The 26,096-nt window shown below is 28.2% G+C and overlaps 1 protein-coding gene across 4 annotated transcripts in view; it reads right to left on the reverse strand.

Annotated features, from left to right (window-relative positions):
* LOC107451509 (dyslexia-associated protein KIAA0319-like protein) overlaps nt 1-26,096 on the reverse strand; it is a 153,884-nt gene that overhangs the window by 45,499 nt on the left and 82,289 nt on the right. For all 4 annotated transcript variants that reach the window (XM_016067636.4, XM_016067634.4, XM_016067638.5 and 1 more), the window contains 3 exons: nt 25,556-25,620; nt 24,812-24,972; nt 23,631-23,890 (listed from right to left, as the gene is read on the reverse strand). In XM_016067636.4, coding sequence (XP_015923122.2) covers nt 23,631-23,890; nt 24,812-24,972; nt 25,556-25,620 — 486 coding nt within the window. The remainder of the gene's footprint in view (nt 1-23,630; nt 23,891-24,811; nt 24,973-25,555; nt 25,621-26,096) is intronic.

Here is a 26,096-nt window from a genome sequence, read left to right on the forward strand (position 1 = left end):
ACTTATTCGCATAAACAAAGACATTTTAGAAGTAATTTTCATATAAAACGTATGAACTCCTTTTTATAAAAGTATTTATAAATTTTCTTCCTTATAAATGAGTAACATGACAAAGGAGTTCAAACACTTGAGTAATGTACTCTCAACTTTCAGTATTAAAAAACTAAGAGAATTGATAACTAAACTTAACATTCCTGTCCTGACTGATAAGAGATTAAAATCAAATATTATTGAATCAGTAGTTTCTTATATCAAAAGTACAGGAAATTATAAATCTGTTTTATCAGATTATTTAGGATTGGATGTTTCTTATTATATGGAAAACAAAACTAAACTATTTAATAAATATCCTAAGTATAGAAATGAATTAAAAAAAGTTTTTGATTCTTATAATTTAAAATATAAAGATGGTAAATTTATACCTAAAGAAGAAAAAAATATAATAACTGAAACTAATTTAAATGCTTTGTATAGGCCTCAAAAAATAAAAGATAAGGTAAAAGTAGAGGTAAATCTTAAAAATTTCTTTAAACCAGATTATAAAATTATTGAATTCAGAGGTCAATATATTGAAAAATATAAAGTTTATAGAAAACAATATAGAGTGGTAGGATCTAAAATTTTACCTGAACAATACTATAATATTTTAAGAAATGTATTTAAAAGGGCTATTGGAAATATTATAGGAAAAGTAGATGTAATTATACATAATCCTAAATTAAATGTACCTTTTCATGATAAAATGATGTCAACTAAAACTGCTTTTAATGAATACATTGATAAATTATCCAACCAAATTGAATATAAAGAAATCGATATAACAGAGTGTATATTTGATTTTAATGTCATCGAATTACCTCATGGTGGTAGACACAAGGCTTTAAAAATGTATTCTGAAACAGATCCAGCAAAAAAGAAAAGTATTTGTCAAATAAAAAATGATGATAATATATGTTTGGCTAGATCAATTGTAACAGCTTTAGCTATCCAAAATCCTGAACTGTTAAGTGATAAATTATGTACTGAAAAATTATCAAGTAATGAAATAATTTATATTAAAAAAGGTCGTGTTTTACAAAAAACATTAGCTATAAAATTACATGATGTATGTAAAATTCCTTTAGAAGTGTGTAGTTTAGAAGAAGTTAAAATATTTGAAAATTTTTTAGACATTCAGATCAATATAGTTTGTAGAGAAAATGGTAATGAAATTATATATAATGGTGATTATAAATCAACATGTATTTTTATATATAAGAATAGAAATCATTTCGATGTCATTACATCAATGACAGGATTTTTAGGTAAGAATAATTATTGTAATTATTGTAAAGTGGGTTATAAACGTTCAAATCAACATAAATGCCCTTTAAAATGTGATAGGTGTTTTGTTAAAGAATCTAATTGTGAAGGAGAGGAAATATTTTGTAAAAAATGTAATCGGAAATTTAAAGGAAAAGGTTGTTATAATAATCATAACAAATTTTCAAAGAAAAAACCTAGTGTTTGTAAAGTTTTATGGAAATGTTTAAAATGTAAAAGAAATATTAATAGAGAGGACAGAGACCCTGATGAACATATATGTGGTGAATATCGTTGTAATAATTGTTGGAAATGGGTTATAAAAGGTCATGAGTGTTTCATGAAAAATGAAAAAAGTAAAGGAGGTGTATGTGAAGATAATTGCGTAAAAAATGAATGTAATAAAAAAGAATGGTGTGAAAAATGTAAAGATGATTATACAGAAAAATACTTATTTTTTGATGTTGAAACCCAGCAAGATACAGGAATTCATGAAGTGAATCTAGTTATATGTCATGATTTTCATGGAAACGAAACAGAATTTAAAAATGAAAACGATTTTTGTGAGTGGTTATTTGATGGATATACAGCTATAAACGTTGGATATACAGTTATAGCTCATTATGGAAAAGGATTTGATTTTCAATTTTTAGCTAAGTATTGTTTTAAAAAACATATAAAAATATTCACAATTTATCAAGGAAATAAGTTAATATATATGAAAGCTGATGAGTATAATATAAGGTTTATTGATTCTATTAATTTTACAATGTGTCCACTTAAAAAATTTCCTAAAACATTTGGTTTAAATGAACTGGCCAAGGGTTATTTTCCTCATTTATTCAACAAACAAAAGAATCAAAATTATATTGGTAAATATCCAGATAAATATTACTATGGATATAATTATATGGTTAATGAAGACAGGAAAAAATTTGATAAATGGTATGATTCCATTAAACATGAAACCTTTGATTTCCAAAAGGAATTTATAAAATACTGTAGATCTGATGTAGATATTTTAAGAAAAGGTTGTATAGAATTAAGAAGATTATTCTTAGAAACTGTGAATGTAGATCCGTTTAAATATGTAACTTTAGCTGGTTTATGTATGGCCATTTACAGAGATAAATTCTTGAAAGAAAACACAATAGCTATTGATGAAATTGTCATTCAAAAAGATCAGTACAGTAAAAAATCAATAGCTTGGTTAGATTACATATCAAAAAAGGAAAATATTAATATACGCCATGCTTTGAATGGAGGAGAGAAAAAATTACAATTAGGTGAAAAATGTTATAAGGTAGATGGATTTTATAAAAATACAGTATTTCAATTTAATGGATGTTTCTGGCATGGATGTAACAAATGTTTCACTAGAACACAAGTAAACACTGTTAATCAAATGCTCATGGAAGATTTATATAAACGAACTAAGAAGATCAATAAAAATATAATTGAAGCGGGTTATGAATTGATAAATATCTGGGAGTGTGATTTTGATAATAATAAGGATATGAAACAATACATGAAAAAAGAATGGAAGAGAGATTTTATAGAACCTTTAAATCCTAGAGATGCTTTTTATGGTGGAAGATGTGAACCTACCAAATTAAAATATGAAATGAAAAGTAATGAAAAAGGTAGATATATTGACGTATGTTCTTTATATCCTACTGTAAATTATTTTGATAACTATCCAGAAGGTCATCCAATCAAAATATTTAATCCTAAAAAATACGATGAAAATTGGTATGGATTAATAAAATGTAAAGTACTTCCACCTAGAAAATTATATCATCCAGTATTACCTTATAAAGAAGAAAAATTAATATTTTCATTATGTAGAACTTGTTCTGAAACAATAAAATGTAATCATTTCAAAACCACTTTAGAAAAAAAGAAATGTGAAATTTGTTACGAGATAAGAAATTCAGAATGTAAACACGATGATAGCGATAGATGTATAATCGGAACTTGGACTACTGAAGAGATCAGATTAGCTATTAAAAAAGGATATAAAATATTGAATATTTATGAAGTGTGGCATTTCGAAAATAAAACGAATGAACTGTTTAAAGAATACGTCAAGACGTTTTTAAAAATAAAATTAGAAACATGTGACAAGTGGAAAAATAATTTCAAAAATGAAGAAGAGTATAGAAAAGTAGTTAAGGAAAAATTAAGTATTAATTTAGATAAAATTGAAGAAAATCCAGGTTTAAGATTCATAGCTAAAATATGTTTAAATTCTTTATGGGGTAAGTTTGGTCAAAGAAATAATACGAAACAAACTGAATATGTGATGGAAATTGAAGATTTTTATAGAATTATTCTAAATGATACTATTAAAGATTTGAATATGAATTTTTTAAATGACGATTGTGTGGAAATGAGTTATAAAATGAAAGATAAATTTGAAAAAAATAACTTCAATACTAATATATATATAGCTGCTTTTACAACTAGTTCTGCCAGAATTAGATTATATGAAATGTTAGATAAATTAGGAGATAAAGTACTTTATTATGATACAGATAGTATAGTATATATAGACGACGGAACCAATAAAATTGAAACGGGATGTATGTTAGGAGAATGGACTGATGAATTGGGAAATGATAAATATATTACATCTTGGATAGCTGGAGCCTCTAAAGATTATGGGTATAAATTAAATGATAAATCGGTACATGGAAAAGTAAAAGGATTTAAAATGTCTTATCAGAGTGAAACCATATTAGACTTTGATAATAGGACTAAAATAATAACAGGTGAAACAGATTGTTTAGATGTAGAAATCAATCAGTTTAAAATCGAAAAAGATAGAAATATTTCAAGTATTAAAACAAATAAACGTTATACCTTTGGATACGATAAACGTAGACTTTTAGATAATTATGATACTGTACCTTTTGGCTTTTAAAAAAATGTTTCTTAATAAATGGATAAGATTACAGTCATCCTAAACATTCAGGGATTTATTTTTCCCAATCGTAAGATTGTAAGAGAGATAGGATGGGTTCATTTAAATTTACCAATCGGTGAATATATTGGCGTATTTACACCTAATTGTGAATTGAATGATCAAGAATTGAAGATTGTACGTAAATGTACTTCAGAAGTACACGGATTAAGATTTAATAGAAATAAGAATAGTTTATGGATAAATCATCTAGATGTAAAAAATTATATAAATAACCTATATCAACTATATGGTGGTACATTTGCTTATAAAGGAGGTATTTTAGAAAAAGAGATATTAGATGAATTGAATATACCATCTATTGACATTGATGTACCTAAATGTACTAAAATTTTAGGACCTGGATGTTCGTTATACAAGTGTATGTATTATAGAAATTATATTACAAAAAATGTTTCTAAATAAATGGAAGAATTTAATGACCTCAAACGATTTCCTGAAACATACAAATTAAATGAACTCGAGATAGGTAAATATAATTTAATATCATTGAGAAAAATAAATACAAAATACGGTGACTCTATTATAGCTAGATTAGAAGTAGACAATGATGAGAAAGATTTTTATCTCTCGAAATGTCATGGTGAATTATCTGATAAAGCTATAAGAAAAATTAATAGTGGAAAATATATTTTTGATTTTAAAGGTAAAAATAAATATTACGATTATGAATTACATGTAAAATAAAAAACGATATTTTCAATAAGGTTTTAATAAAATAAAAATTATTAATATAAAAATAAGAATTTTTAAATATACTGATATTTCGTATAAAAATGTAAAATATTGGTCTATTTTAAATTTTTTTAATATTAAAAATAGGAAATTAATAGTAGTATATAGGGAAGGGCAAAAGTGTCCTGTAGCCCCCCCTATATACTACTAGCATATACTTTTTAAAAAAATTCACTTCTTTTTAAAAAATTCACATTTCTTTGAAAATTGACATTATTTTTAAAAAAATTATTATGATTTGTTTGCCATAAAGTTGAAATCTTTTTACCCTTATTAAGAAAATGCATTATTTGAAAACATAATTCTGAAAATAGCAGCTAACAGGAGAGCATAAAATTAAGTATTCAATTAGAATATAATATTACAAAACATATTACTAAAATCTTTGCTAAAAAAATAAAAACGAATTAAATTAATTATGAAAAAATATTTAATAAATAAGTGGAAAAAAATAGAAAAAAATACATGATCTGAAGAGCAAAAGTTTATTACTTACTTGTTCTTCTGTGGAGCAATGACTCCTACTCATGGGGGAAAAAAAGACCCCTTTAGAGACAAGGGGCAACATTTATCTCCTTTTCTTAATTTTTTTTTTCGCCAAATGAGTCTTTTGGCGCATGTAAATAATCAACGACCATCTATGGTGCTGTTTTTTGTTACTTGAAAAGAATGTTTCTCAGAATTGGGGGATAAGGAAGAAAATGTGCTTCTTCCCCTCTCTTCTCCACGTTCTTTTGACTTCAAGGACTTCAAAAATACGTATCCGGTGATTTCAAACAGTAATATGTCTCAAATTAAAATCAATTTCAACTTTGAAATACTAAAAACAATTTCTGGTGCTCATAATAAACAATAATTATGCAATCAACAAAACCTTTTATTAACCATTAACAAAAAGGAAGCTCACTTAATTAAATAATTATTGATGTCGAAACTCATTTGAGTACTTTTTTTAGAAAATGTTTTATACATATATACTTTGAAATAATGCTTACATAAATGTTTTTATTTGGGGAGCAGTAAATTAGAATCTCGTTTCTTTATAATGAACAGTAAAGCTGCCGTTATTAATCACGTTTAAGTAAAAAGACCATTTATTAGTTTTCATCCACTTTTTACATAAATAATAAAGCATTTGTCTTCAATTGAGAAAATTTATTCACATTAGCAAACTGACTGTGTATAATATAATATTAGCATTTCACATTATGAGTTCGTAAAAAATGTATCATTCCTTCTAAAAGTATTTATAAACTATTTCCCATGTTGAAAGAAAATTATTTTGTTTTTTATTTCTTTTTTTTAAATGAATGAAGACTGGGTTATTTAATTTTATACATTTACATTACAAAATAATAATTATAATTTTGATTGAAAGCTAATGATCACAAAATATAAAAGCCTCAATATCAACTGTAACAAATTCATAGTCTTGTATACAAGAATTTGAGATTACTCTATTTCCAACTAAATACTTATTTCATTTAACTGCTTCATAAGAATAATGATGTCCTTTTAATTTTTTTACGGATGATATTTAGATTACAAAATTCTATTTAGCTATGCAGGTTTATTTTCTCCATGGTGTTAAAATTAACGATTTTTAATTTATTTAACAGAAAAACTTGTTTAACGTTATGTTAACTTTATTTTATTTGCGTTTAATGCAACGACATTGATTTTAGAAATTCATTATTAGTTTGCACGCAGTTTTTAAATATACATAGAAATTTTTTAAAGTAATGACAGTTTTTATTTTGCTATTATTTGCATAACTATAACTTGTAAGAAAAGTTATTATTTTTTATTTTATCATTTGAAACTTTATTCAATGCATAATTCGAAACAGCCTTTCCATTTTCTGTTTAAAAATCTTTTCATTCATAAAAAAATAAAAATTAGGAGGCTTTGCCTTTTTCTTACTCCGCTCACCAACCCCCATAATTGCTTATCATTCATCATCGATTTTTTCTTTATTTTCTTAAACGGCAATATTTTTCACAAAACACCAAACATTTTATTTCAAAATATACAAGTATTGTAGCTTTATGTAAGAAAATTTTGTTAATAGTAATGAAATAGAGGATTTAATAAATTTGAAAAATAATTATCCATACTTGAAAAAAATATCTAACTTAAGGAATACAGATTGTGTAACTCAATGAGAAAAAATAACGATAAGTAATTTTACATGATAACGAAATTTATTAAAGCTTAAACAGAGAACTGTTTTAATCTTTATTTATTTAGCTTATAGTTTTTAAAAATGTCAAAATAAATATTAAGAGTGATATCAGGCAACACACAAATCTCTCTCTCTCTTTCGCTACTTTTGATTGACAACAACTTCAGCGCGAGCTTGTAAATTTAAGATCTCATGAGGAAAAAATGAATTTTCTACAACAATTGAGAAATAGTCAATATTTGAAACAAACAAACTTGAAGAAAGACATCGCGAATGAGTATTAAATTTGCAATAGCTTTCGGACAAATTGGAATTTCAAAACAAAATTCTTGTTAAGCTTACACATAAATCCACACTTTCAGCAAATCAAATTTTAACTAAGTAACCTTTCAGCCGACTACACAAAGAAAAAAGTTTGCTTAAATTACCGCACTCTATGATAATGATATGTCTTCTAAACAAAACCATAACTCTGGTAATGAAACAAAAATATATACTTTATTTAAACCATTCATTCGGTAATTTTTCTATTTAAATGGTAACAGTTTATTGGTTATTCCAGTTTTCAAAATTACAGCCTTTTTAACGTCGCAATCATTAATAAATGCAAAACTAAATACTAGTAAATTTCTCTGAATAAATGGTTTTTATACCATTATCTAAACTATCATGTTAAAATTACCAAATTTTACCACATTTATCGAATTTCAACTCATATTATAAAATCTAATTTTTCTATTTTAACCGAAAACATAACCAAACTTCTTCGATAAAAATTACTGAGCTTTGTGACGCTCCCATAGGGCCAGAAATAAGGTATTTTGGTAGTTTTGATCAATTTTTCTTTTCTAGCAAACAAATTGACCAAACGTAGTATTTTTATTTTATTTCAACAGTTAATAGTTTTTAACCTAACTATCCAAATCTAAATTTTCTCTGTATTTTCTCTACAACTCATCATAACTTTAAATAATAAATCTTATCATTTTTGCTTAGTAAAACAAAATGAAACAGAAAAAAAAAGAGAAAAAAAACTGCATATAAAGCAATAATAAAATTACAATTAATTTTCGAACATTTGAATACCGGTGATGAGTTCATAAGCAAAACTAGCCTTTACAGCGTGTCAAATTTAAACTTAATCTTTGCATTTCTGTGTTCCGCAGAGCTGCCTGTATGGTATTTTTTACACCAAATTTTGAAGTTAATAATTCTCAAACAAATAATCGAATCATCATTTTTCTATTTCATTGCATTCCTGGTGCATTTTTTCACAATCGTTCTTAAATTTATTTCATAATTGTCGTTGAACAGCCGACCCAAAATTGAGTTTACGACTATCAAAGTTCAACTTCATATCCTTGTTATTTTGAAACAAATTCAAAAATCAAGAGAACACCTGGACAAAGTATAGGGAGAAGATTGCCCGCATTTCCATGACATTACGGTGAGAAAAACCACAACAAACCTCTCAAGGCTAGTAAGCCGAAGAAGTTACTCGAATCCATGATACGTCTACCACTTAGAATATTTTATGTCTGCCGAGTACGGAATTTGTATCAACCAGCAATTCTCAGGATTCGAACCCGGGTCAGGTGGGTGGCGGAGGTGAAATATACAAAAAAGAGGGGAAAACTATGATGCTGTGTGGCTTCGATCGTTCCTTCATTAACCGCAAAAAATAATAGGCTAGAGTCGTACTAATTTTAGCAGTACAAACCTATAAGAGGAATGTATAAAGCATTAAAGTGAAGCTCTCTCCATTTTGAAGCCCTCAATCAATTATAGTTGTCTTACTAATTAATCAAATAAGATCTTAATAGTATTTCTAGAATTATTTTCTTTTAAATTTAGAGTTTATTAATGTACCTATTTTTTTAATTTGCTTTTGTAATTTTCCCCACCGCTAGAAACATTTTTGTTAGAACATTTTGTTTTTGAAATTGAATTTTGAGTTGTAAAAGATTTTTACTCTGTATTACTTACGTTAAAACTGTTTTATAAGTTAATTACAAAATATAAAAATTTTGAGTTTTTGTGTTGTTATACTTTTATTAGTTCATTAATTTTTTTTTTTTGTAAAAAAAATAAGCAATTTAATGGAAAGATAATCACAAATGCTTTAAAAAAATAATTTCATTAAAATGTTAAATAATTAAAATGATCAGCAATATAAGGAAAGAAGTAAAAACTGAAATTGATGTTTAGTGGAGATCCATGCAAAAGGGAAACAAAGTGCTGAAAAAGTCTAAGGCTTCTCAAGAACCAAGAACTATCACCAATAGGGAGGGATGAAAAGCGCATAACCGGACATCATTAATTTTCCCTTTTACCCTACAGAAAGGGGATCCACAGCTGCATCCAAGCAACAGCTCATTCCTATTCAAAGCAAACTGCAACATCGTATTCTAAAATAAACGTATGTACTTATTAAATTATCTAAAATATAGTAATCAATATTTAAATATCATGAAGGTCACATTAGTATACCTACAAATTTTTTTTAATTCCTAAAATTGCATTGGGTAAAATTGATCATTAAAATCCTTATGATTCTCATTTTGAAATTACATTAGAATAATAATACATACTGATTAATTCATATTGATACATAAAAAACTTAACAATTTTAGATGTCTAGTTCTTACCACGTACAAAAGTGTTTCAACTACAAACTACTAATTTTAGAGCATCCATTCCCAAAAATATTTAATTATTATAATTTTATCGTTAACTAGTCTGAGCAACGAGGAGGCAGCGGGTAAAATTTGTGTCTGTTTTTAGATAAATAATTCGAAATAATATTTTCATTCAAGTTTTTTAAACACTCTATGATTTACCAGTCTTGTCAATGAAAACACCAATAAAAATGCATCATTAAAGCTAGCAAACATTCTCATCAACAACAGTGTTATTTGTTCTACAGCTATTGTTTAAGAGTTAATCTGTATATGTTTCTTAGGACGTCACTAAATTCTTTTCCTTTTTCAGTATTCATATTTATATGAGAAATGATGCTAAGACTGAGGACAGTAATTATGCATAAATTAACCATACAGGAATATAAGAACACTTTAAGGTAATTTCGTGTAAACATATTAAAATCACTCGCTGATGAAAATAAAAAGAAACAAATTCAGCCTGGGAAACAATCAACTACAAATATAAGATAAAAAATTATAGCCTGATTTGATTTTTTTGTGTTGTTATTTTATTAATGCTTATTTTATTAACGTTAACCTGATTTTTATCTATTTATTAATTTTTCTGTTCTGTTTTTGCCTCTAACAAATTTTAACTTGAGACCATGGTGTTGAAGTTGATCTAATCGATTAAGTTGCTCTAGTCAAAAAGTGTGCAGTTACGGAAAACATAGAACAATACCATTTTCTCAAAGAACAATAACATTTCCTCTGACCAATCCCAAAAATTTCCTTTCATATGAACTTGGAAATAAAAAAGGCTGCAGAGTTCACCAAACTTGATACGTGCTTTTTCTCTATATCAAATAAATTTTTAATAAATTATTCTCTATATCAGAAAATTGAAAGGGACATCGCTTGTTTTGGGAGTTTAACTTAACGTTTGCTATTCATTTTGCATTTCTGCTCAACTACTGTCTTAACTGTAAATTACTAAGGTGTGTAGAAAACTATACAGGGATTACAATGAAATAAAAAAATTAACATTCGATATTTAATTTGAGAATTTGTACAAACTAACTAACTTGAATAAACTTGATGAGAAAATATACCATAGCCACTCTACAGGCTGCAGGAATGCAACTAATTGGTATGAAATTGGGTATGCTTAAAAGACCAACTTTGATTATAAGATTATAAACATAACACAGAGTTTTTCTTTTTTTCGAAGTTCCCATTTGTTTGAAAGATATTACTGCTTAAAGATTTTCCCCCTTTATAATAATTTCTCAATTGGAAATTCATTCATTTTGTGATATAACGTATAATTTTTCCTCCTTTTCCCTTCTTCATTCAGATACTTCCCAAAATCACAATTGGCCAAATAAATGGTAACCAGTTAACAACACAAATATTTATTAACAAAGAAAAAAAATGAAGTTTGAAGAAAATTAATATAACCAATCCACCTAAACAATTCGCTTCCGCTCTCCATCAGAGCGTTCCCTCCTCTGTCTTTTTTACAACATCTACCTTGATGACAGCGCCATCACAACATGGAGGCATGACACCCCCCCCCCGACAAGATTGCGCTACACCTGGTATAGCGAAATCTGATCCACACAATAGGATAATATATATATAAAAATATATTTAACACTTAATTGTAAATAAAACATGTGAATAGAATACTTGTTACAAATACTTACACATAAACTATGCAAAATGAAAATAGTAGAAATATGACAGATGTATAGTTGTTTGGTTATAACACATAATATATACAAATCAAATTGGTTATAACACATATACAAATCAAATTTCTATAAACTGGTATATATAAACAATTACAGATGAAAAGAATCCTTGATACAATTGATACGATATTGCAATAGATATTCAATTTCAATAATACTCATATATATATTTACAGATGAAAAGAAGCCTTGTTATAAAACAGGTTATCATATATGTTAGATTGTTTTTTAATAAGTACACAAAACATTTAATCACTTACTAGTCTTGATAGACCATCAGCATTTTTTAATTGAGCACCTGGGCAGTGTGTGATATGAATATTGTACCTTTGGAGAGCTAAAGCCCACCGTTGCAACTTAGCAGATTGGGGTGCTGACTTCTGTAAAAATATTAAAGGATTATGATCAGTTATAATGTCAATATTCGCACCAAACACGTAATTTTCGAACTTTTTAATCGACCATACTACAGCATACGCTTCACGTTCAATTGTAGCCCAGTTCTGCTGCACTTTGTTCAGTTTTTGGCTAGCAAAACTGATGGGGCAAAGTTGACCGTTATCATCTCTTTGGGATAAACAAGCACCAACACCATAAGAACTTGCATCACACTGTATAACATACGGTTTTTTAGGATCTGGAGTATAAAGAGAAGGAGCTTCAATCAACTTCTTCTTTAGTTTTTGGAAGGATAATTCCTCTACGTCAGTCCAAGGAATAAGCTCTGGAACTTTCTTTTTGGTTAAATCAGTTAGTGGTTTAGCTATCTCAGCATAGTTTTGTATATAATTTCTATAATAATTAAAGAGACCTAAAGCACTTTTTAAAGCTGACTTGGTTTTCGGTGTTTCGATGATTTCAATAGCACGAAGCTTTTCAGGATCTGGTTCATGTCTACCATCTCCTATAATATGACCTAAATACTTGATTTGTGTTTTTGCGAAAACACATTTCTTGACATTAACGATGAATTTTAGATTAGTTAATTTATACAGTACCATATCTAATTGTTTAAGATGTGTATCCCAGTCACAAGAAAATATTGCTATATCATCGAGATATGCTTTGCAGAATTCACGATATTCACTTAAAGCACCGTTCATCACTTTCTGAAAAGAAGCTGCTGCGTTGCGGAGACCGAATGGCATTACCTTCCATCTATATTGGGCTCGATGAGTTTTAAATGAAGTAAGATCACGGCTTTCCTCTTCTAAAGGAATTTCCCAGTACCCTTTTAATACATCTAGGCAGGATATAATTTTAGCATGTCCAATTTGGTTAATGAGGTCTGATGAATTTTCCATTGGGTAATCAAAGGGTTTTGTTACAGCATTTAAATGTCTGAAATCGATGCATAAACGCATACTACCATCCTTCTTTGCCACGCAAACTACTGGGTAAGCAATATCTGCTTCACTGGGCTCAATAAGACCTAGATTTTCTAATTCTGAAATTTGCTTGTCGACTTCAGTCTTTAAAGATTCGGGGATTTTGTAAATGTAGGGTTTCTTCCTCTCAGCACCTGGTATTAATCGAATTTTATGTTCACCTACATTAGCGACTTGTACTTTACCGGAGAATAATGATGCATGCTTGTGCAAAAGTTCAAGCAACTCTGTTTGTTTACTTTCTTCTAAATGACTAACATCTACCTCAATGTCATCTTTTCCTAACAAAGGTGTTATAATGGGTGTGGGATGAATTTCACCAAATTCAACATCATCTTCAAAAATAACTCCCACGGTTTGTGTTCTAGCATGAAAATGTCTTATTTTGTTAGCATGAATATGTCGCACATTGCCATCTGGTAATTTAACCTTATATGAATTAGGATTAACTCGTTCTATTATTTCGCCTGGTCCTGTCCATCTTGCGTACAGTTTATTCGAAGAATCCGGAATGAGTAAATAGACTAATTCACCTTTCTTAAACTCTTTCATTCTTGTACTTCGATTAAAATAATGAGCGTAAGAATTTTGTTTCTTAGTCGTAGTCAAAGAAGCGAGATCTGCGGCCTTTTCCAAATTTATTTTTAATTCCTGTAAATAATCTACAGCCGAATTGCTAAGATTTAAGGGTAATGGAATCTCACCTGACCAAGAAGATTTTAGAACTGACAAAGGGCCTCTAGCTTCGCGTCCATACATAAGTTTAAAAGGAGATATTCCCGTCGTACAATTTGGTACTTCGCGGTACGCAAAAAGTAAGTATGGAATATGTTTATCCCAATCGGTAGGATCTGAACGGATAACATGGTGTAACATCTGTTTAAATACCCTATTCCATTTCTCTACTAAACCATTTGAAGCTGGGTAAGATGGGGTGGAAAATCGAGGACTTGCTCCTAACCTATTTTCAAATTCTTTCGTCAATTGCGAAGTAAAATTAGTACCCTGGTCACTACAAATTACTTCTGGAATTCCGGTACGCATAAATATCTCTAAAAGGGCATCGCATGTTGTCTTAGCAGACAAATTTTTTAGTGGGACGACTTCGGGCCATCTAGAATTTTGATCAATTAAACATAAACAATACTTATGTTTTCTACCCGAGGGTGGAACAATTTCTCCAATTAAATCTATATTTACAGTGTGAAAAGGATATGGAGCTCTAACGACAGGGGTTATAGGAATTTTATCAGATTTTCGCTCCGGACTTTTTAATTGACAATTTTTGCAGGTTTTGGAATAATTTTCAACATCTTTTGAAACATTAGGCCAATAAAAAGATAATTTTATGCGTTCCTTAGTTTTTCGTATTCCTAAATGATTCTCATTATGAGCTAATTGAAGAACTTTATCCCTATAAATTTTAGGTAATACTAATTGATATATTGTATCGCCACAAATTTTATCTTTATGAAATAATAAATCATCCCGCAAAAAGAAATTATTCTTTTTCAAACTAGCATCTTTAAAAGAGTTCTTTAAAGTTAAACAATCATTCTGCATTTCTCGAAATTTATGAGCCTCCGAATATTCATCGCTAGAACTGCATAATTTATTAGTATTCGACATTAAATAAATACTGCACCCTGTTTCACTTTCTTCTGATTGTGAAAATGAATCCTCTGACCTTGATGAACTTTTATTCATTTCTTCCCCCTCGTCTACTGACGTGTCGCATTCTAAAACTAAAGTGTTTTCGATTTTAGCTGAATCATCATTCTGATAAATCAAAGAATTATAAGCGTCCGGTGTAATTAAACAAGGGATGTTTAATTTATCTGTTAAAGCAAACAAAATATTTGAACTATAAAATAGACAATCCTCAGGGTTCTTATAATAAACTGGCAATATAGCTAATTTCGCCTCGACTTGTTCTTTAAATGCGGATTGTAAAATTATTTTTCCCTTAGCTTCTATTTCTAAAGACGGAAGTAGGGACGTATTCAAAATAGAGATCTCAGCCCCGCTATCAATGATCGCGTCTATTTGTCTACTTGCAATAGAAATTGTGACTTTTTGTAACGGGTACAAATTAATTTCATTTAAGGTTTTAGAACTCTGCAAATGTTTCGAATTTACATTTGTAACAACTGCAGTATTATCACTGGATTTATTCATAGACGTTTGTGTGTTACTTCGCGTTTTGTTTTGAATATCATTACCGGCTTTATTTGAATGATCATAGTATTTATTTCTTCTATTTGGGCAACTCTTAGCCATATGTGAGTTACTAGAACAGATATAACATTCGCGTGTGTGGGGAAAATATTTGTTTTCTCTAGTAAATGGGGTTTTTCTCAAAGGTGGTGGAACATACTTAGTGTTTCCATTCGGATTGCGATTGTTAACCGAATTATCATACAATTCTGAAAAATTTCTACCTTTAGAGGTAAACCAATTATCGCATAATTCAGCTATCTGTCTAGGTTTAAGCCAAGTATCTAATTGTTTTATTCTAACATAGCTTCGTGTTTCGTTGTCTAACGCACTTAGTAATCTATCGCTAACTATTAATTCATTCAGCGTTTCAAAATCTTTTACATTTTTAAGTTCACAATAAAAGTCCCAATTGGCTCTTAGTCTACTAGCAAATTGCATATGGTTTTCATTTCTAGATCTTTTGGCGTTTAGAAAGTTATCTAGGCAGGCTTCTGGGGTAGGTTGAAATTCTTTTAAAATTAAAGCTTTAACTTTAGGATAATCTTTTATTTCTTCCGCGTTTGCATAAACTACCAAATGTGTCGCTCGTTCACCCAACAGTTTAAATAATATTTCGACTTAAAATTCTTCCGGGACATTTTTTATTACAAATGCTTTTTCAAGAGACGTAAAAAATAAATTCCAAGATTCGGGTTTACTAGGAACGGAAATAGTTAAAGTTTTAACGCTTTTGATTAATGTTTCTAAGTTATTATTATTTGAGCTAAAATCATTTCCTACATTTGAGTTAGAGCTATTACTTTCTGTCTGCATTCTTGTTAATTCTAATTGTGCTTTAACAATCTCAAGCCTAGTCTTCTCGAGTTCTAATGCTGCTTCAGTTGTTGTTTTGTTTTGATTCTTTTCTGCATTTAACAATTCTGCTTCTTTTTTCTCTCGTTCAATACGTTCGGTAACTGTAGTAAATAAAAATTCTTTAACAAAATCAAAGTCATTTTTAAATTGATCACTTTTTTCTATCAAATCTTTTAAATCAACAACTTTATGCTCCGATTTTACTTCTAAACCTAATTCTTCGGCAGCTACAACCAAATCTTCTTTTTTCATCCCCCTTATGTTAAACATAATTGTTCTATTTATTTCTATTCCCAAAATAATTATAATTTCTTTAAATCTCCTACAACTCTCTACTATCTAATACAGTTATTCTCCTCTTTAAGAATATCACTTAAAATCAATACTTCTCATAATTCAATTCTTAAAATGTTTCTTATAAACAGAATATGATAAATCTCATACCTTGATTTATGCTCTGTTTCTCGTATGAGAGCGTGCTGTGATATAAAGTATAATTTTTCCTCCTTTTCCCTTCTTCATTCAGATACTTCCCAAAATCACAATTGGCCAAATAAATGGTAACCAGTTAACAACACAAATATTTATTAACAAAGAAAAAAAATGAAGTTTGAAGAAAATTAATATAACCAATCCACCTAAACAATTCGCTTCCGCTCTCCATCAGAGCGTTCCCTCCTCTGTCTTTTTTACAACATCTACCTTGATGACAGCGCCATCACAACATGGAGGCATGACACATTTGAATGTAGAAAAATTTATCTTTTACGCGTTTTTCTTAACCTCACACTTCCCTTTAAATAAAAATTTACGAAAAAAAGGGAGAAAAAAATTTATAAATGTTGCCAAATATAAATCTTAACATTTATATCGACGTTTTAAAAAATATTAAGAAAAAAGAGAGATAAAAACTGCTTTGAATATGATCCGGTATATCATATAAGATCATCATTATATATCATAACAAGAAAAATTATTTATTATTTTAATTGCTACTGTCTCGCTCATTTTGTTCCTTTTTATTTATTTATTCAAGTACATTTGATTGTTTTCAAATCAGCTATCATTTAATATTTGTTAGGATTTATATAATAAAATATGCTTACGTGAAAATTATAATAGTTATATATTTTACAAACAAAATGGTTTTAAATAGAGTTTTAAGAGCAAAAAAAATTTTAAGAATAAAGGGACTGCAGCTGGTTCTGGAAAAAAAAATTGCGCACAGACGGAAACTGTTTTTCCACAGCATGACGCATCTTTACTGAGTAATAACTCTCTGTGAGTACCAATTTTTTTCTTTTGTTTTTTTATTTCCTGAACTTAGTAATCTTTAAAATACGATTATTCGCAATACAATCGTAATTTAAAAAAAAAAAAAAAAAAGGTGACATAAACAGTTCTCCTCATACGATTTACAATCATGAATGACAAGCAACTACTGGGGTTGATGAGCGAAGCGAACAGGAAACGGAGCCTCCCATTAGGAAAAAAAAAGGATACGAAAAAATAATCTATGACGAAAAACTATTATCAGTAAGTTAAATGATGCACACTTAGAATCATTCCAAAAATCAGACTGTGGAGGCTCATGAACTGAAGGCAATTAATTTGCTGCAGTCAAGGTATAAATCATGTCGCAATCTAAAAATCATTTTATTAGTGAAATATGTGCATGATGTGTAATTTATCTACTTAGGCATGTTTCTGAAAAAAGTTATTATTAGCATCAAACATTATTATCCGAATTTTACTAATAAACTAATAATAATTTTACTAACTAATTGTAAAAGAGTTCCTCTAATTAAAAGGGAGGTATGAAAATGATTTCCTTTTGTAGCATGAAAATTGCCATTTATAGGCAGCAAGAAATACCGCTTTATTTTTCATCTGTTCATGGTTTAAAAAGCTCCACTAATAAGTCCTAATTACAAAATAATTTTATTTCATCTAAATAATTATGCCTTTTCTGGAAGATTGAGATTCAGTATCTTCAACTATAAATTGGAAAGTACACTAATATTTCAACTGGATAAAAGTAAAAATTTTAGTATTCTTAAAGTTCTTTTAAGATTTCAACCAGGTTCCTTCCGCTAACTCCAGAGATTTAAAACATTTTACACATACTTATAGTTGTTAGCCCCCCCCCCCAAAAAAAAATTAGCTGCAAGAAATCTTTTTAATGCACATGCATGGGAAACATTTTTTCCAAATCAGTTTTGAAAATAATTAAATATGTGTTTATAATTTTGCATTGCTACTGCAAGTTATGTTTCTATCATTATTCAATAGTTAATAGGGAAGGAGTAATTATTCATATGTCTTTTGATTTGAATATTAAATCGTTTTAGGAGAAGAAAAAATTGATAACTTTTTCTAAGCTATGCTATGACTCTTGTACTATTTTCCACTTTAATTAGGGTGATATTTAAGTCTCGAATTAAATTATGTGATAAATTTAACTATAAAGCAAAATTGAAAGGGAGAAAATTTAATGTTTATTTTAGTCTAATTTCATATTAAAACAATTGACTTTAAACTAAAACTTTTCAAAATGAAATAATTCTAGTTTTTAAAAGAAAAACTATTCTGCTCTTTAATTGGTTAATGTAAATTAAATTGCTTATTTTTGTATTCAAGATTTTTAATACGATCACAACACACGAGTTATAGATTTCTGCTCAATTTGATATGGATAGCAAAAACTTAAATTTGAAGGTCGAGCCGGGGGGGGGGGGGCAGAAGGGGCTCCCTACAACAACCTTGTCTCATTCTCTGGTCAAAAGCCACACCGATCAGTTTACAGACACCGTGTAAAATTTTTTTTGGCGAGATTCTAGAGAATCAAAATCAAAGCAACCCTACACCTTATCTCTTCAGAGAAGCATGCTGTTTGGATTTTTTCACTTGAACCTTGTGTTTTCTTGATAAAAATATATAATTTAAGAAATTTTCAACAGCAAGATAAAAAGTCTCAGGTCTTTCGTCAATAATTTTGTGCTTTTAGCCTTCGTTTATACATTTTAATATATTATATGAAGCCGTAGATAAGATTTTCTTTCCGCAGGGATTTAAATTTGTAATACATAATATCTCAATACTTAATTACAAATTTGTAATTAACTTATCATGCATTTATCTTCAATTTATAACAGTATACTCATAAATAATTTTTTCTCCATATGAAAATCATTACATGCAAAATATTTGCTTTACATCTTCTGTCAAACCTTTTTCTATTAATCAATAAAAAGAAAATATTGAAAGACAACGTTCTCACATAAGTATTTCAGATTATTTTTATAGTAATGATTGAAATGTTTATTAAAAACTCATAGGGAAAAATTTACTATTTCAATTTTCAAATCAGTTTCCTGAGGGCTTATTTAACTTAAGTTTGTGCAGTAGAGCTGCATTTTGCACCCATATTTGAATTATACAGTATAACGTCCCATATCCGGACGACCCTTTCCCGGAAGGGTCGATTTCCTGGACACTTTTTAACAATCAAAATAAACAAAAATCTCTCCATCTTCCCCTTTCCAAAAAAAAAAAAAAAAAAAAAAAAAAAAAGGTCTTTTGACACATTTTCTCTTTTTCTAGTTTGCACTGAACCTCTGATTTATGCATCGAACCCAAAAATCACCAGAAAGGGGAAGTGAAGATCTACCAAGACCATTGAGAGACCGTTAGTGACGCTCCTCCCTTGGAATGTAGGAAAAAGAGGGAGATTTGTTTTCAAAAGACCGCAACTGAGTCCCCCCTCCTTTCCCATGCAGTTGGCTAGTAAAAGAGGCATTTCCTGGAACATTTTTATTCACAGAAGAAATACTGTGGAAAAGGGTAAACGGGGCAAGCGTTAAGGTGGAGGGGGAGTCAGAATGAAAAATTTTAATAGGTCTGAAAGGATACACGTCCTTGAGAAACAAAACATTCGTTCTTCCCCATACCATGCAATATTTAGGAGGCGGGGAGGAAAGGGGGTAACATTCTCTCTTTTGCAGATTCCTTCAGTCATAGAAGAAAATATAAAGAGAACCCGATCAGCGTGCTCCGCCTTTATGCTTGATTGATAACCAATTATTGGAGAGAAAACAATAATTTACTTCCCCATCCTCAACTTAAATGATCTCCTCTTGACACTTATTTTCTTTCACAAATAAGGAGGAAATGAATTTTTCTCCTCCACCTACCCACCTTAATGAATGACGGGAATTTCCCTTTCTTGCTTGAATCATTCTAGTTAAAAATGGCGGATTATTATTTTCATATGTACATTTTTTTTCGTTTTCTATATTTTAAGCAATAATATTTTTTTTCTAATATTTTATATTTGATTGATTAGATATTCTAATGCTAAAACATTATTCCCCTTAAAAATAACGTTTATTTATTTTTTGCTTCTTAGATTTAGATCATTTTAAGCTTTATTCCAGAATGACATGAATTTCCCCTTCCTGCTTGAATCGTTCTAGTTCAAAATGGTGGATTAATATTTTCATAACTGTTAATTTTTTTTTTGTTTTCCATATTTTCAGCAATAATATTTTTTTTCTAATATTTTATATTTGATTGATTAGATATTCTAATGCTAAAACATTATTCCCCTTAAAAATAATGCTTATTTTTTGCTTCTTAGATTCAGATCGTTTATTAAATCATTTTAAGCTTTGTTTACCTTGGGGGTCTATTATACGGAAAAATCTATTATACGGACTTCTGGAAGTCCCACCGATTCCGGATACGCGACTTTACACTGTACTTCCAATTTTCCAACCTTTAAAGTTAGAAATGCAAACAGATTTATTTAAATTTTTGATAAATATCTTTCATTATAATTTAAATAGCTATTTGAAAAAATATATTTTTGTAGATATCTCTATTTTACAAGGGAAATTATTTTTTGTCAATTATTTTCTTTTTGGGAGGTGCTTAAGCCCCCTCCGTATTCTACTCCCTGGTTACGGCCCCGTAATAAATGATAGGCTATTGAGTTTTAAAAGTGTATAAATATATTTTAGCTAAGTTTTTCATAAAAGAGAATTTTCCTTAAATTAGTGATAAGTCGTGAACATTTTACTGTAAATGAGAAAAAGAAGAGTAGGCGAAAAAATCATCAAAACATGATGGGGGAAACAGTATTTTCATGCAACACATAACAGTTTTAAATAACAGTATATTCAGTACAACTTAGGGTAAGTAAAAAAAATAAGAATGTCATTGGTACAATTATTATATTTTTCTCAGGAATTTTTAAGAAGATCACCATAAATCAAGTGATTTATTTTCAAACTAATTTACTTTTTTTAATTTAGGCATAGATTTCTTTTCGAGTTATTGAGTTCTTTTTTTAAAGAAATTCTTTTTAAAAGAATTGTATAATAAAATAATTCAAATTACTCTATTTTTTCCAACATAAGGAAAAGATTTGCATGACACGCAGCTCATTATTTGATTCTTTCATATGTTACACTCAATCTCTTACCAAATAAATATCAAGTACCATAGGAAAAACAACATTCATTTTAAAAGTAATTCTCGTTTGAACTAGAAAGGGTTACTTATAAAAAAGATTTTTTCATAAAAGTTTAAAGTATTAAAAATCAACTTTCTTTATCAATTTTTTTTAAATAAAAAAAAGTTATAATTAATTAAAATAAATTTTTATTTATTTGTTCTATAACATTTTAATTTGTTAATGTAAAATTTGCCGTAGTTGATAGCATGGATTAGCTGTTCCCAAAAATCATAATGTTCCTCCTTACTCTCTATAGTTTAAATTAAAAAAAAGAACGAATTTTTGATTTTAGAACTCAATAAGTATTTTCCTGGAAAAAATGGGAAAAAACCAAAAAAAAAAAAACTTTCTACTCGCAAAGAATAAAAATACTTAATACTTAAAAAATTATTACACGATTTTTTTTTGCATATTTTATTTTATAAAAATAACATTAAATTTTTAAAAAACTAACATATTAAATATAAAATGGGTGTTTTTTAAAGTATTAGTGATAGTATTAAGTCATCTGTAACTGAAAAAAAGACATAAAAAGGGCTTTAGTTAGCCCAATTTCTAATCGTTTCGAATTCTGAAGAAAATAAAACCCTCTTCTCCCTTTGGGTAGTTTTTCGTTGTTATTCATTTCTGGCTCGTAAAGGTGTGAAAGCTAGAAAAATAATTTCCCTGCCATCTATCGGAAGGTTTCGAAAGTCACGTCTAAAATAATGGACAGCGCCCTCTCTATATGGCATTTAAAAGATTTTATTTACATTTTTTTATTTTTTATTATTATTTAAAAAATAAATATGATGCTACATGAAAAAATATTTTTGCTGTGTAAATGAAAAATAAATATATTTAGCATTTTGAAAGTATAATTTTGATTTTCATTTATATTCTGTACTAAAATTTAAAATAAAAAAGTCCTTTTATCAGTAATCATTTTATAGTAATATGACTAATATTTTGAAATTCAATTAATAAAAATTCCAAATATTTTGTTATTATTAAAAAACGAATTTTTAAAAACAGAGTTTCTTCAGCAATTCCAAATTTTACCCCAAAAATTTAAAAAAAAAAAAATATATATTGAGTTTATTTTACTGGATTTTTGTTCTAACCATTCAAAAAATTTGAACAGATTTTATTAATGCAAAACTCTTAAAACTCTTTTAAATATTTTGAGTCCTGTTTTCTTATTAAGTATGACCATAAACTGAGATTTTAAGTTAAAATAAACATTAAATATTGAATATTTAAATAGTTGAAAACAATTTATATGACTTAAAAATCTTCTTTTTTAACATTAATTATAACACAATACTTCAATTGTAATTAAAGTTTGCGAATAATTAAAATAAAGTATGTTTCATACGAAATCCTTAATATAGTTTATAGTAATTAATTTTAGGCTTGTTCCTGCAGGGTGGCCACTCAAAACAGATTTCAAATTTCCCTGATTTTTCCAGGTTTTCCAGGTAAAAATCTTAAAATTTCCAGGTTTGTATTTTTTTTCTTTTTTTGTATAAAGTGTAGGATGTGTACAAGAAAAGTGTCTGTATTATAAAATATCTTATTCAAATCATAAAGCGGAAATTAGCCAGAAGAAACTTATTAAGTATGACCATATATTTTCAGATGAATTTATTTAAGACTGAAAATTATAATCAATACTACAAAATAGCCCCATAGGTTTAATTATAAACCTATTCACCCTTACAAAAGGGTTGAAATCCTTTTAAAACAACAAGAGCATAAACTGAATTTTTCAAAGATTTGTATAATCTTTTAGAATTATTTGAATATTGACTAAATATTTTTATTCAGTAACTATTTAAAGGTTCTGTAAAATAATATACCTAAAACTTAATGTTACTTTTTTTAATGTTTACTCAAGACTATTAAAAACGGCTCTGGTTACAATTACCTAACTTGATTCTATATATTTTTTTAAAAAAATTAAGAAAATTAAAACATAAAATTAGCCATGTATAAACAGAAAGTAACTTGGTAATTGAAATTTCAGAGTAATGTATAATTTAAACAAAGAATAAACTTACGAAACTTGTTCCCATTTCCATTTTACAATTTTAATGTCATCTTTACTTGCAGTTCCATTTAATATGAAAGGTTCTTTAATAGGAAGAGTTACTTTTTGATCGGAACCAGCATTAGCTACTGGTGGAGCATTACTTTCAGGCTTAACAAACAAATGCACTTCTGTTGTAGATGTTTGATCCGCTGTGTCAGTAACTTTCAATATAAATTTATACACTCCTACTTCAAGTTGAGAAAGGTGTAAGTATGGGCCATTTGTACCCTGAAAAGTAAATAAGTGGAAGAAAAATCAACTAAAACTTTTAATACCATTAAAACTTATTTTTAAAACTTTTATACAATATTACCTGTTTGAAGAAAAAATGTAAAAAAGTAAGTCAATCTATAGTTATCATTGAAATTATTACTTCATTTTAAAGACAATTAGTAAATTGAAGACCTCTGGGATGAAAAGTTATAACCCGCATGGTATAAAATTTTTACTTCTTTATTGTAAAAATAAAACAAGAGCTTCCCTTCTGTCCAAATAATGTGTAGAAATTGCTATATACAAATGCTTATCAAAAAGTTTTCCAATGAGAAATATGTATAATGAGTATTTTATATTTAAATCATAATAAATAAAACAATTTAAGTGAAAAAAAAATTAAACTTCAATGTGACAAAACTATGTGCTCAGGTATTTCTTCTTTGAATACATTTTATAAAGCTGTAATTTTTTTGAAGTAGTTTATTCAAGTGTAACAGATATTTCTAAAAGGACACTTATTTTGACAGTAAAAGTGCTCTATCTTGAACTGGGCCTACCAGAATGTTCAAAAATCTTTCTTTTTTTTTTACAAAAAATTTATTGAAACAGTCAAAAATCTGCTGTTAAGTACTGATCAATGGTACCAAAGCAAATAAATGCCTTTAAATTTCACTTAATTGCATTTTATACGGAAAGAGCACCCCCATTCTTATCACTAAACCAATACAGCATGAGTTCAAGCACATAACTGCATCAAGGTTAGATTGCAAGGAAATGTCAAAATAGACAAAAACCCCTAAAATCAACAAAGCCCTTCTAAGTATTTGATGGGTAACATCAATCAATTGATGCTTTTGGATTCGCTGGTGGAGGTAACGTTACAAGCTTAAAAATAATTGTTTTGAAGCCAAACCAATATATAGAAAAGCTTACTTCCATGTCCACAGCTTTATCAGTGTCCGGGCTTTTTTTCCATTCCCATGTTTTAATTCCTTTATCATCAGTACTAAGATTTCCATTCAAAGTTACTTCATTTTGGGGTAAGTAAATGACGACCTCAGATTTAGCATTAGCAGTTGGAGGATAATCTGTCTCTAAATTGTAAAAAAAAAAAAAAAAAAAAAATTTAACAATTTTTAAAGCCAAGAGTAAAAGAGACTGTAAAAAGTTTATTCTATTGTTTTAGCGTACAAGGTGTCCAGTGAAAGTGTACCAAAATTCAATAATTTTGAAACAATTGCAGACAAAAAGGGCAAAATAAACAGTATATTGATAGCAAAAAGTAAAACTTCTATAGGTCATTTTCATAATTACAAAAATATTCAACAAATAGCTAGACAAAAATTTAAATTGTAGACAAAAGATATTACTGCATAGATACACCAAATAAATACCCTGTAGTGAAAAAAACAGCTCTACTTTTGGGAAATTTTTGTTTATCATTACAGCTATCCACAGTATAGAGCAAATTCATTTGGCAACTTATGTTCCACAATTGTTTATATGCATCACTATCTGTTGGAAACTTTTGTATTTGAATTTAAAAAATAGGTATAAAAATCTTACTGCTCTCAGTATCAATCAAACCTTAATATAAAACTTATAATTGCATTAGAATTTAACTTAAAAATAAGACACTCTCTTACTGGATACCCAGTACATATGGCTTAAAAATACCTTTTTGAACTGTGACATTAGCAAAAGTAAAATTTGAAGCCCCTTTGGAGTCAGTAACATTCAACCTATTAAAAGAAATCATTAGCTAGATATGTTATATCAAAATCATGAAATTCCATGACACATCAAATTTTCACATAAATATTATCTAGATATATAAAATCTAAAAAATAAATTAGTTGTGGGAGCCCCTCAGGAAATAAATAACATTAAAAACATTTATTAAACATTAAAAATATTTAGAATAACATTAATTTAAATTGTTATGCATGCATATATTCAATAGACTTCATCAGATTACTACATCTCTATTGTAATTCAAAAAACATACTCTATACGCTTTCTAGTAAAATAGCAATTCTTCACTTTTAAAAAATAAAATTTTCTTACAGTATTTATTTCTTCACACTATAATAATATAAGAAAATTAATAAAAACTAAAAAAAATTGCATGTACTAAATTTTATATTGTAAGTGCATAGCAGTGAATTTAAACCCATGCAAATGTTTTAGCAACAATGGCGTTATTAGAAGAATAAAC

The sequence above is a fragment of the Parasteatoda tepidariorum genome, chromosome 11 (assembly GCF_982258835.1).
Source record: "Parasteatoda tepidariorum strain Cologne lab strain chromosome 11, Ptep-v5.0, whole genome shotgun sequence".
Classification (NCBI taxonomy): domain Eukaryota; kingdom Metazoa; phylum Arthropoda; class Arachnida; order Araneae; family Theridiidae; genus Parasteatoda; species Parasteatoda tepidariorum.